General features: G+C 41.5%; 1 protein-coding gene and 1 long non-coding RNA gene across 4 annotated transcripts in view; one reads left to right on the plus strand and one right to left on the minus strand.

Annotated features, from left to right (window-relative positions):
- The window catches only part of LOC116052918, a 200,824-nt gene that overhangs the window by 17,444 nt on the left and 167,876 nt on the right, over positions 1–15,504 (plus strand). The window lies entirely within an intron of this gene.
- The window catches only part of pitx2 (paired-like homeodomain 2), a 63,506-nt gene continuing 48,480 nt past the window's right edge, over positions 479–15,504 (minus strand). The window contains exons 1-4 of one of the 3 annotated variants that reach the window (XM_031303754.2): positions 10,045–10,461; positions 7,428–7,497; positions 2,579–2,778; positions 479–1,806 (exon numbers count right to left, since the gene is read on the minus strand). In XM_031303754.2, coding sequence (XP_031159614.1) covers positions 1,249–1,806; positions 2,579–2,778; positions 7,428–7,473 — 804 coding nt within the window. In that variant the 5' untranslated portion in view covers positions 7,474–7,497; positions 10,045–10,461 and the 3' untranslated portion in view covers positions 479–1,248. Of the gene's footprint in view, positions 1,807–2,578; positions 2,779–3,265; positions 3,784–7,427; positions 7,498–10,044; positions 10,462–15,504 lie in introns of those variants that run through there. The other 2 variants (XM_036001068.1, XM_031303753.2) reach the window with 2 other exon arrangements.

Raw genomic sequence — 15,504 nt, forward strand, 5'->3', positions numbered from 1 at the left:
AGCATCTCGCCGCTATGTGTATTGGAGCGGCCCATTGTTTTCCTCTATAGATTAGCCGCACAAGCACCTCACATAATCGAAAGGCTATAGACAGACTGTCATTGCTTTACACTCCACTAACGGACTACTAACACAAAGATTCAATACATTCAGAGTGTTTTTGAACAATATATTTACTTCCATTAAATAAAACACAATAGTTTTTTTGGATGTTGAAAAAAACAACAAAAAAAAAAACAGAATTCCGTACCAAATAGTATACACAGAGCAAAAAAAAAAACAAAAAACATAATTTGTCGCAGGATCATATTTGATGCTTCTTTTTTTTTTTTTTTTAAATCCAGAATTGCTATTCTAAATCGATATTCACACAGACATTAATAATAAATTTATAATATGTTAGAAACACAACTGGTGCGTTTTAGTATGTACATTCCCTTTTTGTTTGTTGCAAGCAAAACATGATTCCTTTTTTAGGTTTTGTTTTTTCCCCACATGCGTTGATAAATTGAACCTGGAGAGGACTGGGGGGGGGGGTGTTATAGCGCATTCGCCTCGACAAACAGGAGATGATAATTCAAATATATATACAACCTTTTCAGTCAACAATTAACGTCCAAAATCCACCAGGAAAAAACCCCAAAACAAAAACATGACGAGCTATGAAAAATAAAACGGGCCTTTTTTTCTTTTTTTCTTTAACTGTGTTGCAGTGTGAAGAAGGCCTGGACTCATCAAAGGTGAATACACCTAAAATCTCCTGTTTCAGTTTGACTCCGACCTGGAGTTGAGCTTGTTTCAGTGGTTCAGTATTCTAGTGCCCGTTTTGAAAAATGAAAGGAAAAAAAAAAAAGTAGTTGTAGTAGTCTCTTGTTCCTGTGGCCGGCTGTTTGTGATTACCTGCACACTGCAAAAAATGACCACCATAACAAGCCATTTGGTCTTGTAATCACCCTCAGACTCATAGGTCCCCCCCCCCCCCCCCCCCTCCAAAAATAAATGGATGGAATAACCTCACTTGTTTCTTGATATATTTGGGGATGTTCAAGGAACAAGTGGCAATAGCTTAGGAAAAAAGTCAGAATGATGCAACTAGAATCAAGAAAGTAGGCCTACCATATGACCATCAGAAATTTCCTGAAACAAAACATAATTCCTCCTTGCGTAGAGAAGAATAACACTTTAAGCGTCGCTACTAGCCTGTTATGACTTGCTATGGTGGTTACACATTTGCAGTGCAGGCAGGTATTAGACTGGTCTGTCCACGGCGTATTGGCAAGCGCTCAGATTAGTGGCCGGATTCTGCACACTGGCGTATCCAAAACTCGAGTGCTGCTTGGCTTTCAGTCTCAGGCTGGCCAGGCTGGAGTTGCAAGTGTCCCTGTACACATAAGGAGGGGTCGGAGGCGCGTAGGGGCACGCCGAGCTGGGCACCCCCGAGTTGAGAGACGGGTTACTGAGGTTGTTCAAGTTATTGAGGCTGTTGAGGCTGGAGCCCGGCACGCCGGTGACCGCCGATGGCACCATGCTTGAAGTCATGGAGGATATGGAGTTGGGCGGCGAGAACATGGTCTGCGAGGATAAGGGGTTGACATTCATGGAGTTGAAGAAGGGGAAGCTTTTGGTGGATAAAGAGGCCGACGTGAGGCCCTTGGCTGCCCAGTTGTTGTACGTGTAGCTGGGGTACATGTCTTCGTAGGGCTGCATGAGTCCATTGAACTGCGGGCCGAAGCCGTTTTTGCAAAGCTCGGCTTGTTGGTTTCTTTCCCGTTTCCTCCACTTGGCTCGCCGGTTCTTGAACCAAACCTGAAGCAAAAGAAATGAGAGCATGTTAGAAATAAATTATTAAATTGCATTATATATATATATTTTTAAATCCTTGTAAATGTAACGGCTGTAAATCCAAACACTCTTCGCTAATCTATTTTCCTGTGCAGACAAGTCCGCTTTGACTCCGTCTTTATCTGAGCAGAATACACACTGGGCTCGCACTGCACCATCTTACTGTGGAGAGGATGTGTATTCCTCCGCCGGCTTCCACAAACACGCTGACCTTAATCACACAGCACCAGGGCGACAATCGCAAAATAAAAGCTTTGCACCTCTTTCACACGGCCAGGAGAACACGACTGGTATCTGCCACCGACTAACATCAACAGCTCAACTGTTAACACCGTAATAGTGTGTAATTACACCTAATAGGCAAATAACAAGTAGTTAGTTGTTGTCCTATTTTAATATGAAATTACTGAACAGATTAACGTGTGCCGAGAACCACAAATGAACTGTGCTAAACGTGCTTATTTGGCATTGTGTGCAGAGGATTGGAATTCATATTTAGCCTAATAAACAAACATATACCAGCAGAATCTTTAGACAAGACTGTGATTATTTATTTTCCAGCTAAAAACTGTGTCCTACATCATTTTCACGGAAATGTAAGCCGTGCGTAAAGTTTGGTGTCCGCGCGTAATAATGTTAAGGCATAGGCTATTTGTAGGTTAACCTGGCAATTGGCACAAATTACCCGAAATTATACACACGGATTATTTTTGTTTGCACCCACGGGAATACTCACCCTGACCCGGGCCTCTGTGAGGTTGGTCCACACGGCTATCTCCTCCCTCGTGCTCATGTCCGGATAGCGATTCCTCTGGAAAGTGGCCTCCAGTTCCTGCAGCTGCTGGCTGGTGAAGTGAGTCCTCTGCCGCCGCTGCCGTTTCTTTTTAGAAGGGTCATCTGAAGAGTCGTCGTTTTTGTTTTGGTTCTTTTCTTTTTCTGTCAAGTGGAAAGAAGTTGATTCAGTCAGTGTCATGCGGATTAAGGCCTGTGCGCTATAGAGAGGCAACAACAAAAACAAAACAAAAACATGACACTGTTGGGAAATTGATGATCGAGAAAGGAATGCTCTGGTGCATCAAATAAACACAAATACTTGGTTTCCCATGTTTGGATTTTTCTTTTCTTCTATGAGATTTGACTTGACCTTTTTGATAAAATCGGAAAACGGAGTATATGAGTAAATGCCTGAGTAAATGCACAAAACAAGCTGTCTTTCATTTACGTAACACAGAAACTTTTCACTACACCACACACAGGCCAGTGTCAAAACTAATTACCGGTCTGCGTGGATAAAATGACAGCTTTAATCGCCTATTTGCATGCACGTGAGACTCCCTTTTACGTTGATTAATGGAAGCCATCTTTTGTTTAATATCAAGATGACATCCTTGCTGAGAACATCTGCACCCCGGGCGGTTCTTACCGACAGACTCCGGACTGGACGTGTCTGACACCGTGTGCACCTCTAACCGGTGTTTAGAGTCCACAGACCGCTGCAGCGGCTGCAAAGTAGAGGCCATCGCCAAAGCCGTGTGGTGTGTGGAGGCAAGTTTATTCCCAATTAGGTGGTGATGGTCTGTGTTTAATGGATCCCTCATAGAGTTCATGAGTAGAAGGTCGCAAAACTGGCTGTCAAAAGCAGAGTAAGTCCCTTTAGTACAACCAGGATACGCGGAAAGTCCGTCTGCGGAATGTGTTCAAATCTCCAAAAAAACGCACAGCAGAGCAGTCCCTTTTGCGGTTGAGATAAAACCGTCTTTCTGTTTAAACTGGAAAATGCTTTAAAATAGGCCATTGAGTGCTGCCATACTAGCATCGGTGGCAAACAGCGGCTGACTATCAGAGTGACAAGGACAGGTAGGTGATATTAGATCCAGAGGCATACACACACTAAACCGCTCTCTGTTCATTTCAGCTGTTGCCTGCGCACTGCCTATCCAACTGCGCCTCTCTCCCGACCTCCACGTCACCATGTTGAGCCCGCCCATATTCTCTCTGACAGGCACGTCCATGTGGATATGACGGTGTGTCCAACCAACCGGAGCAAGCAGAAACGAGATCTGTGTGCCAATGTGTTTATGCCGGGGCTGGCGCTTATTTTTCTCTTCCAAATAAAAGCATGTAAAGAGAGATGGGACGCACGGTGTACCCGCGGCGCTCCGTTGCGCAGCAGCCCAAGACCAAATAAAAATGAAAATAACACAGTTTGGCCTCATTTTATGAGATGGGTCCAGTGGCCCAGTAAAACGATGCAGTTCTATTGATACCCAAGCTGAGCCGCATGCTCGCAGGCTTCGTCACCGCAGTTTACTCAGGGACTCAATGTGGATAAAGCGAGCCACCGAGCGGATGGTATTGAAAGCCGTATGAAAAAAAAAAAAGATGCACACTGAATATCAAACTCAAAAGAAAACTACAGCACAATGATCCTGAGAAAGGACACGCGATTAAAGGGAAATATACATGGAACTTCCAAAGGGGGGGTGTGCCAGACTGCTCCAAAACGGTGTGTGCGCACTTGTCAACTGACGCTAAGTGCCAGACATGTACAGTATAAGCTGGTGCAGCTCATACATACTTTTAATGTAATGTATTCACCAAAACCAGTGAAGTAACGCGAAGAAAAAAGGCGATAGCCTACAATTAGCCTATTAAAGGCAAAAAAACCCACTAACGCATTGTGTTTAGACATTCTCATTCTAATCCTCATCTTCCCACTTAGATATGAATTACAACGTGACCAAACCGTTTTAAAGTGGTTCACTCTCCACTACATCCCTATATGCATCCTACATGCTCATGAAAAGCATCGTCAGTCATACTAGTTGTCAAATGAGACGATCCTCTTGACCTCCCCAGAGTTAAGGTTCAAATAGCCATTAAATCAACCCCGCCGGAGTTAACTACGCAGACTCGGTTTGTTGACGACGGATTACTTTATCTGGGTGCTTAACTGGATTTCTCTCCTCACTTTGCGTTTGGACCCCTCAGTCGTCCTCAGCCAGCACTCCTCTAGTGTTTTTTTTTTTTTTTTTTTTTAATCTGATAAGACTCTAATTTGCTTAAGAATTTCTGAAGGACTTTTAATGAGTTTGAGCTGATATGCCAGCACTTTTTCCCCCTTTTTTTTTTAAACCTACAACTCCCCAAAGATTGCGACGCGTTAAGGCAAAGTAAACTTGTCTAATCAAACAAATGCGACTTTTATTTTTCGGGGTTGTCAGCTGGGTAACAGGTGATTGAAGTGACGGACTGATTGTATACTCCAATTAGTGCGATTCACTCAAGTAGGCTATACATGAAAAAAAGTGACTTTAAATATTGATTATATTCGGGTCCTTTTCTTATTCCATGACACAATTCGTTCATCAGCACCATCAAATGACACATTTCCGATCTCCACGTGGCCACGCGGACGCCCATTTAGCCAGCACATTTGGACTTGGCTCTGTTAAGAAGTTACTGGGCTAATCCCGTGAAAGCCCCTGGTATATAAATACCAGCAGACCATGGACTGTATGCAACACACGCACACACACACACACACACACACACACACACACACACACACACACACACACACACACACACACACACACACACACACACACACACACACGTGCACTCAGAGGGACGGAAAGACTTTATTAAAACATAGGGAGCCAATCGCTTCTCATACAGAGCAATAACACCTTGTTTGGATGGCCTCTGAGTAATCCAATTAAGTATGATGCACATTTTAAGTTAGAATCATTCATGTGTCATTTAAAAGTAATGCACTTATTTTCATTAATAGATATTTTGTATGGGAAAACCATAGAATCACGCCCTTACATTTCGAACAAACGTTCACTTAAACTGGGAAAAATATGACCTTCATAATTAATAATGGTGTGCATAAGGGAAACGGGATTCTAAAATACGTTTTATATTTCAAAATAAGGCTGCTATTTTGTTAACAATAATATTGTATTAGAAATACCCATAATAAAACATTTTCCAGGTCTTATTTTATGCCAAGCAGCGAACAGTCTGTTGCTCCCTTTTCCTTCCAGCCGTACTGTAATACTAAACTTGAAGTGGATTATCGGTTTCCTCTTCATTTCTACCTTCTGAATGCTTTATCTCTCTTCTGCGGATTACTGCGCGCAATAGGCCTCCGCCATTGAGGGCCATTAATTAGCAATTCAGTCAATATAGGGGGAGACGACAAGGCTTTTTACATAGGATTAAGGAGACATCAGATTCCTCCATTAGTATATTCCTCCTCACGAATGGGCTTTCATTATACATTTAGTTTTCCCCGGAGTCAATCCAACAAGCACTGCATAAATTACAGCAAAACAGTTGGCGCGGGTGTGTCTCCCCCCTCCGTGTAATTCAGTTTTTATTTTAGTTATCCTATTATTCTTAATCAATGGCCGTTCACACTGTGCAGCTGTGAAGCTATGAGCAGCCTGCCCTCTGCCCCATCAATGTCGGCTAAATGAAACCGAATGAGAGTTATCGGTTATTCGTTTAGGACCCTAACAAGACCTGATGTCATTTCCCCGCCAAATTGGAGAATAATTATTAAATCCCAGACTTTGTCGAGCAGGGGATTGTAGCTTTTGTTTAGTCTCTTGTTGGGTTTTATTCCTAGGTGTTATGTTAGGAAAACATGTTGCTGTTAATGCGAATAGAATCAAAGTATAAATCCACGTTTGGTCGTTGTACAACAACGCCTTAATGTGCCAAAGGCCAGTGAATTTGTAAATTAAAGGGTAGCTATAATAAGATGTGTCAGTGGTCCTATAGGTTATGGCCATCTTCTAATTACAACAAATAAACGTCGCTGCAGAGCTTTCATCCGGATCAAATCCTCGGATGACGCTCTGAAGCTGCAGATCCACATTCGACCACCAGGTGTCCCTCTAAGACAGCAATCCAACCTGGATTCACCACCAACTTCTCCACACCGACGAGCTCTCTGACTACTAAACATGTTGGAACAAACTAGTGACATCCACTGCAAAAAACAAAACAAAACCAAACACACTAAAGCAGGGTTTTACAGTCAGGTTTTATATCGTAGAGTCTTGAAGTGGGAGTTGAGATTGTGAAGAGGACAATGGGACATTATTTTGTGAGAAATAACCGTAATTTGGCCTTTTTTTAATTAAACATCTTAAGCTTGTTTTAAGCAAGCTCACACAACTAAAAGTTGGAAACAATTAGCTCACTAGTGCCAGAACTGTTCACTTATTTTTTAAACCAAATCCGATTTTAAGATCATCAGTGTCTAGGCCTCTGGAGAAGATGAATTCATTAAAAACGGCAGCACATAAGATATTAGCTGTAATGAATAAATATCCTGTTTTGAAAGCAACACGCTTGATAAACCCTCAGCCTGTTTAATTATCAAGAGTACCGTTTTATAGGCTAAATATATTAGAATAAAATAGAATGCAGTAACACAAAATTACATTTTCTTATGTAATTGAAACTAACAATTAGTCTATACTATTAAATCTAAAATAGCTACATTTTATTAATGATGTGTTCTGTGAGAATTGCTCTGTCAAGATGATGGATCAGATACTCACCTATTTGCGCGCAGGTGGTGGCCAGTTTGCGGCAGTGGGAGTCCATTATGGCAACTTAAAGAAACCGCTTCTGTAAAAACAGACAAAAGAGCCATAATTAGCCTTAAAGTCTGGTAAACAACCCCGCTGTGTTGTTCAATGACATCCAATTCTACTTCTGCAGTCAATATTTTTTGGAGTCAACATAAGACTGAAAAGGACAGGCCTAGTGGTGTGCTCAAAGGATAAGTAGGCCTATTAGATTACAAGAAAAAAAAACAAAAAAAAAAAACTTCTGGTCTTGAGAAAAATAATTCAAATTGATAATGAAAATCAAAATTCAGACATTCGATGCGCAGTGCAGATTGTTCAAATAAAGTAAAGGCATACAAAATACATAAAACAAAGTTGCACGCAAAGAAATAGCATTTTAAAGAGTCTCGGGATTTTTTTTGTAAAATGCGTTAGTGGTCGATTTATTTCCAATTTAATTCCAATTTAACTGTCAGCAATTACAACTGTCCATTCACTGAGCTACGGCAGGAAATGACATAGAAAAGCTCTCTGAATTGAAAAAAAAAAAAAAATAATAAACAGGAAAGGACACAAGATAATTTTCGTTGGAGAAAAACATAATCATAATTCTGACGCTTTGTTTTCACTTGATTTAAGACGAATTCGAGACTAAAAAAAATATCTCACGTCATGTATTGTAATATATTTTTTCCAGTGTAGGCTAAGAATGAATTTTGTGCAGTCCGAGGAGGCTTTATAAAAGCCGCCGTGTTGTGCATGGGCCGGATCTTGTGTTTTGGTGCAGCCTGCAGCAGTTGGAAGTGGAGTGATTCCGTAGTAAAATCACGGGATTAGAGTCTGATTGAGATGTCTGTCGGTGGGATATTACAAAATTCATTATCGCAGCCCTCACACTACCTCGATATGAAGTTACACAGATGGGGTTTTATTAGTCCAGGCTCACACTGTTTGCTTATGATAATTCAAGACGGGGGGAATTTGCATGCAGTCATGCTGTTAACCATTTTCCTCAGCTCTTCTCTTCACCTGCTCTACATCATCTGTGAGGGTTTTTTTTTCCTTCTCTAATTCAAAAGATGCTGATATTGGAGGTTAAGTTTTACGGCATGTACCTGCACAACCTTTCTTCTCATTCCTCCTCTTTATCCCTACTGCAAAATGAAATAGTGGGGGTCATGCTGTAAGGTGTAAGGTTGTTGCAGGCGGCTCAGTGTTATCTAATCAGTGAGATTTAATGACGGGTCCTTCCAATATTTCAGCCTGCCTGGCTGGCTACTCCGGCGGCCTTTGAAATCACACCCGGTGTTATTTATGCATTTTTGCTGTATTTTATTTTGATTGTGTGAAAATATGGATAGCCTATCATTTCTACATCGAATGATTTGTTTCTATTTTGTTGTTGTTGTTGTTGTTGTTGTTGGGGACTTAAAATGAAAAGCATGTATTCCTTTTAAAAATCTCAGGAAAAAAAAAACATTTGAAAAGAATCTAAATAAAATGTGTAGCATATAGTCTATTATTGATTTTCTTTGACTAAAATGTAAATGTATCACCTATTATTGTGCTAATTTGTAACCTAATAAATTTCTTAGAAACAATACACAAGTACAATTACCTTCATTTCTGATTATGTTGTAACGGTGGTTTGGTGGTAATTAAGCCTGTTACAGGCTAATACATATTTCTATTTCTCCTAACATATGCACAGTGTTGATCCCATAGGAACGGTTTAACGATATGGAGCTGCGTAATATTAGGATTACTTAGCCTATTATTCCCGGTCACCCATTCATTCTCACTTTACGGACGCTCTCACCACCAACAGTTGATATGAATCAGTGACTCACGTGGCATGCGGCCCAGTGCAGACAGAAAGCTGGCATTGGCTCACACTGGCTTTACTTCTGAAATTAACACAGTAGAGCATGAGACTGCAGCCTTTACCGGCAGTTGAATCGACTAACCTCCACCATATGGTCCTCTATTAATTAAAGGCGTGAGACCGTGAACGTCGCCTCTTTTCCCTCCCTATATTGCAACAGGATGCAGAGGAGGGTAAAACACATCTAAACTGCACTTTATTCCTTTTACTTTTATTTTTTATAAACAGGGTTATTAATAATTTTCTTTGGAGAGCCATTTAATTTAGGCTATCATCTTTATAGCAAATAGTTTATACGCTTTGTGTTGTTAAGTTTACCCACAATTTTACTCATTTTATTGGGATTTGTGTTTATTATTTTAGAGCATCAAACTGACAAGCTGCAGGATATGATACATGAATCGATTTTTAACGGGTTTCTTAGATTTATCACCAACTGCAAGACAATACAGTGTGGTGCGGCCCCTTCTTTTTAAGTCCCCACACTCCATCACCGCTAATGATACATCATTATCATCCGCCGACCTGTAAGGCGAACCCTGAACCCTCATAGCACTTCATGCTCCTTTATGTTACAGCCACGACTTTCAAATTCACATCGTAAACGCAAAGAACAAGAAAAAAACACGATGTGGAACAAATTCCTTCACTTGCATTAACTCACATCTCTGTGTTATTTATTTGTAGTGCCTCTCTTCCTCCTCCTCCTGCTGCACTTACCAGTTGTAGACACCGGTGGGGTTCGACTTTCCCAGCCGTCGGCGTTTGGCTCTATAAACGAAGAGATAATCCCACCGTCCAAACGCACTCAAGACACCAGTAACTGTGTTTTTATAGCGAAAATGCAGGAAACTTCAAGGTCCAGTAGCGCTGAAGTCTAACTTTCGGTCCGGAAATGCGAGCCTTGCATTGGATGTGGCTCCCCCCGCTATGTTATCCAAAAGGAGACGCAGCGCTACCTTTTAGGATAGTTTCATTTATGCGCATAAATAACCATCTATTTACAGTGCGAGGAGAAATGGCGAAGGAGGCGCTTTCGTCCGAGTCTCCCCTTGGTTCGTCCTCTTCTGTCTTGCCCAACTTTTTTCCTCTTGAAAGACGCTCCAAGAGTGGCGCATTTTTTTCCTCCTTCTTTTTGAGCTCAGAGAGGGACCCCGTGTGTGTGTGTGCGCGCGCGCCCGTGTGTGTGCGCCTTTTAAAGGGGTGTGTTTGTGTATGCGCCTGTGTAGTCAGAGGGCAAACTTAGAGCCTCTCAACTTTCAACAACAATCAAACAAAAATTCAGGATGGCATCTTTAAAAAGCGAACGCAGGTTAAAAAAATCAAACAAAAAAACCCCCACTGATATTCATGTTACCTTGCCCCGGTGCGTTTACTGTAACACTGCACCATTTGAGTTGCAAGCATGCAAAACATATAATCGTTGAATTTGCCTAAACCTTAAATGCAACTTACAAGCAACTCCACTGCTCATTATCGAAACTCGCAAAATAAACAACAGTCATAGCCACGGATTCATGACTAACCCCACTTACTGGCAGGTAATTTAAAGAAATACTGTATTTAAAGTCACAGATACGGATTCCTAAGGCAGCCTACTATGTAATCAGCAAATTAGAGCCTAATTAACGCCTAATTAAGCTCACTGTTTGGGCACTGGTTATAAAATAATGGACCACATTTTAAAAACGCAATATTTAGAGTATTCAGAGGTAAACAGAAACCTATTTCAATGGATGCATTAGGCTCCTTCAGGGCCAGACAGAGCCCTATCGTGTTGCGGATTTATGTGCAGAGTTGAACAGCTGGCTCAGATGCAAATGTTCTTTATAGATCCGTTTCGTTAGATACAGGCTGATTTTCCATTCGCATTTTAAGTGAGGCGAGCAGACCGGACGTAGGCCGGCGTTCCCTGCGCCTAATCCGTCTTTTACATTTTTAGTCATACTCCCATTAAACCAGTAATTAATGCGCACATCCACACGGGAATTTCCAGGCAATAGGGGGACACTGAAGCAAAACGAGCGCATCATCCATCCCCTCCGCCCCCCCGACCAACATTTGATGATTCAGGAATAGTTTGCATCCTTGTATCCCAAACACAAATGTAATGCAATACATTCTTACTGCAGCCTATAGGCTACTTATAATAGAGGGATTACACTAGTCGGTGTATTTTTAATAGCTGCTTAGATCAGGTTTATTTTGTCAGGACTATAGACATTAAATTAAGTTAGTTTTTTTTTTTTTTTTTTTTTTAGCACCTAGACACATTCCTCTTAGTCTTCTACAAAGGCCCAAGAAGGCCATATTTTATTAATTTTCCACTCGCCTAAACACACGTGCAGGCAAAGAGCGTTGGGTCAAATGCAAACCAATATAGGATAAAAAAAAAATAAAATGTGCATATTTGCCAACACAGCTCGCTTAGTTCTTCAAAATCTGACCCGGTCGCTTTAATATTAGATGTTGTGATATGGCACACCGCACACACAATGCAAAGTAAACGACCCCATAACCCGTGCAGAAAACACCAAGCCTGCATCATGCACATCTTTAAATCACGCCCCGCCTGCACGGGGAGAAGAGGGTGAGCGGCATCTGGAGAGGCATGATGCTTCGGCTATATTCTCCTCTTACCTTCTTATACAAAGAAAAAAAAAAATCAGTCAAGAGCCTCCTCTTTCTCACGCAGAAAGGTGCAGAGGAATGCCTGAAGTTCAGAGAAGGCTGGCGGGCGTGAAATCTTTCGCCTCGGGGGCAAACCGGCGGCTTCTTTTCATTTCAAGCGCTTATCGATTCGCAGTTGTCATCTTTGGCGACGCAGAAGGACACTTGAAAGAATTTCTGATGGGGCTGTGATGTGAGAAACACGGTGACCTGCTCTGCCGATGCTCTCTCTCCTGATTCTTAACGAGCACATCAGCCCACAGCCAGTGCAGTTGGACATTTCAACTTTTGCCCCTCCTGCATAATGGAGAGAACTTTAAAACACTCTTTTTCGGCTTTCCATGTGCATCAGCACGCATCCAAGCCTCCACTTTTAAAGGGGAGAGGTGATAGACCAGGCAGCAAGTCAGTAACAACACAATCTCAAAACTTTGGCCATTGTAGTTTATAAAAAAAAAAAAAAAAAAAAAAAAAAAGTCTGAACTTTTTATCAATTAAAGCTTTTTTGCTAACCATTTTCACTGTGATTGATTTCAGCGCTTAAAGGGATAGTTCCGATTTTTTTGACGTGAGGTTATATGAGGTACTTATCCACAGTCAGTGTATTACCTACAGTAGTTGGCGGTCAGCACGCCCCCAGTTTGAAAGAGCAGGCAGGAGGACCATCACGGAAGCTAAGTAATGTACTGCTGTGGACGGGGCCAGCAGCAAAGCATATTTTAGCCACCTAAAAAAAGAAATCTGTTTAAGTGTACGCTATATTTAGAATATTTTCATCGCTTTACCTTGCTGTCAGGCAGCCCTTTGCGACGGGGAACTTAAGCCAATATCTACTGTATGCTCTCTATAAAGCCACAAGACTCCTCCTTTTGACAAAATCTGTTTTTATTTTACTTCGCAGAACACGGGAGTTGCTGGTCTACCGCTGCCTCAATTGGTTAGTTTGAGGGTTATACCAGCAACTTCGCGTTCTGTGAAGTATGCGAAGAGAGCATAGATGGGAGCACAGATGGATATAATGGCTTCAGTTCCCAATCAGAAAGGTCTGTCTAACGGCAAGGTAAAGCGGCAAAAATATTCTAAATATAGTGTACACTTACACTGATATTGATTTCTTTATGTGGCTAAAATAGCCTACGTTTTGCTGCTGCCCCCGTCAACAGCAGTAGGCCTACATTGCATAGCTTCCGTGCTGGTACTCCTGCCTGCTCCTTCAAACTGGGGGCGTGCTGACCGCCATCTACTATAAGTAGTAATACACTGACTATGGATAAGTACCTCATACAACCCCACATTTAAAAAAAAAATCTGAACTATCCCTTTTAACCTTCACACCAATGCAGACTTCAGATCATATAAGCATAGGTTGCGCACATAATACAATGCATGAAACACAACATATTTCCCACTGGAACCAATACATTAGATCTGTAGGACCTGACAGCTATATGATTATTCAAAGTGACTAAATATGCAGTTTAAAAGCCCAAACGGTGTTCTAAAAAAATATGCACAACGACCATAACCTGATATGCACACTCTGCAGAATACAGCCCTATATCTCCACAAGTAAAGACTGTGTTGAAACATAGTATTACTTGTTATATGGGCTCTATTGTTTGCCAAATTACACTCTGACACAAGCTTATTAGTCTTATTGTGAAATGAAGCCCCAATTTATTTCCAAAGACATATAGAGTAAATGGTTTAATATGAAAATGTTTCCTGTCTCTGCAGCCTTTGCATCCTGCTCATGCAATGGTAAATCAATTAAATTACAATTAAATCAGACAAACTTCCCTCACCTCACATCATGACTTTTTGTATTAATTCCTGCTTGTCATAAAAAGTGAATCTAAACCTTTTTCCCACAGCATTCAGTGAAATATACAAGTCCTGTCATCATGCTGTTGCACCAGGAAGCTCGAGTAATGCAGATGTGAAGTGGTTCCATTAGTCAAGGGTGCTCTTTCACTGAGAAACCAGCCTGATTTTCTTCTTTTTTTTCTTTAGTTTGAGCCTCAAACCACATGTGATTGTCGCCTAGTGTTCTGTCTGGCCAACACTATGTGGCCATGTAATAAAATTTGGAGTCAAATTGGTGTTTCCAAAGCCACAAATCTTTTAAACAAATCAGTTTATGTACTGCTAATATGTTAGAAATAAAGTAATGGCTGGGAATTTAGTTTTATTGTGGGGTGTGACTTCTCTACAATTGAAAGGGATATATAGAGAGAGAGAGAGAGAGAGAGAGAGAGAGGAATCGGAATCAGAAAGGGCTTTATTGCCAAGTACGTTGCACATACGAGGAATTTGTCATGGTGTTGTTGGAGCATGTCACACATACAAATATAAGAAGGATAAAAAGAATATAAACAATATAAGTATAAACATATACACACAGTATGTATTAATAACGATAAAATAAGAGAGATCCTGTGTGCATTTCAATTTGACAAGTATCTCTCCAAGAACGTTATTAGCGAAAAAGCTGCCTGTAAATTAACCAAATTAAAAGGGTGGCTCTTTGATGGCTCTTGAGCTTGTTGAGTGGCTTTATGCCTGATCCTTACTATTCCAGCTCTGTCACAGTACCAACGGGAGACGAGCTACACCAACGCTAAGCACTCCAACTCAGCAACATGGCTTGTGGTTTAGAACGTTAATACGCAAGGCCAGTAAATGACATGATAGGCTAGCCTCACTTCTCCCGACATGCCAAGCTAACATGGTGTATATTTAAAAAGTACTCAGCTCTTCGTCTTTGTCTTCTTCTGTAATTATCCTATCCTCGGCTTCCAAAGAAAATGCTCAAGCTGATGTCATTGTGGTTTTGGCCCCCCGACTGCTCTAATATTAATCCCATGCATGAAACGGCTTCAAATGAATAAGGATTATTTTGAATTAAACTCTGGCCCATGTTTTCATGTGAACACATTAACTCCTGTCATTGCTGGTCAGTCAGACAAGCCTGTCTCCATTCCTCTTGACTTTGGACATGACATGACATGGCCTTGGTCAAGCATGATTAAAAATGTCCCCGAGACTCGGACAGCATTCATTGCACTGACAGCCACAGACGGGCAGCGCCTTTCATGGCACGTGGGTGATCTTGGAGAAAGTAATAGCCAGCGCATGCATAAACACATGCGGCCTCAGCCTTAATCACAGGTGCAAGCTGGCCAATAAATTGCTCAAGCAGGTCTCTGATCAATTACATGAAAAATCAATGGGAAGCTGCCACTAACCTGCCTAAGGGGAAATCGGCCAAGAATGAAATTGGTGTGATGAAATGACTATGATGCCTCCCACCCCGTCGATAACATGTGAAACAGTTCAGCTACACGTTAACTCTCCTGTCAGCAGACCTGAGGTGGACCCAAAGGTCACAACTGGAATCAGCTTAGTGCTAATTGGTCTACTGTGGCAAAGAGAGAGAGGGCACGAGGAGGGGGAACAGAAGGAGCTGGAGATGTATAGAGGCTGGTTCAGACAGTGGAATTAGGGGTG

This window comes from Sander lucioperca, chromosome 1 (assembly GCF_008315115.2).
Source record: "Sander lucioperca isolate FBNREF2018 chromosome 1, SLUC_FBN_1.2, whole genome shotgun sequence".
Lineage (NCBI taxonomy): Eukaryota > Metazoa > Chordata > Actinopteri > Perciformes > Percidae > Sander > Sander lucioperca.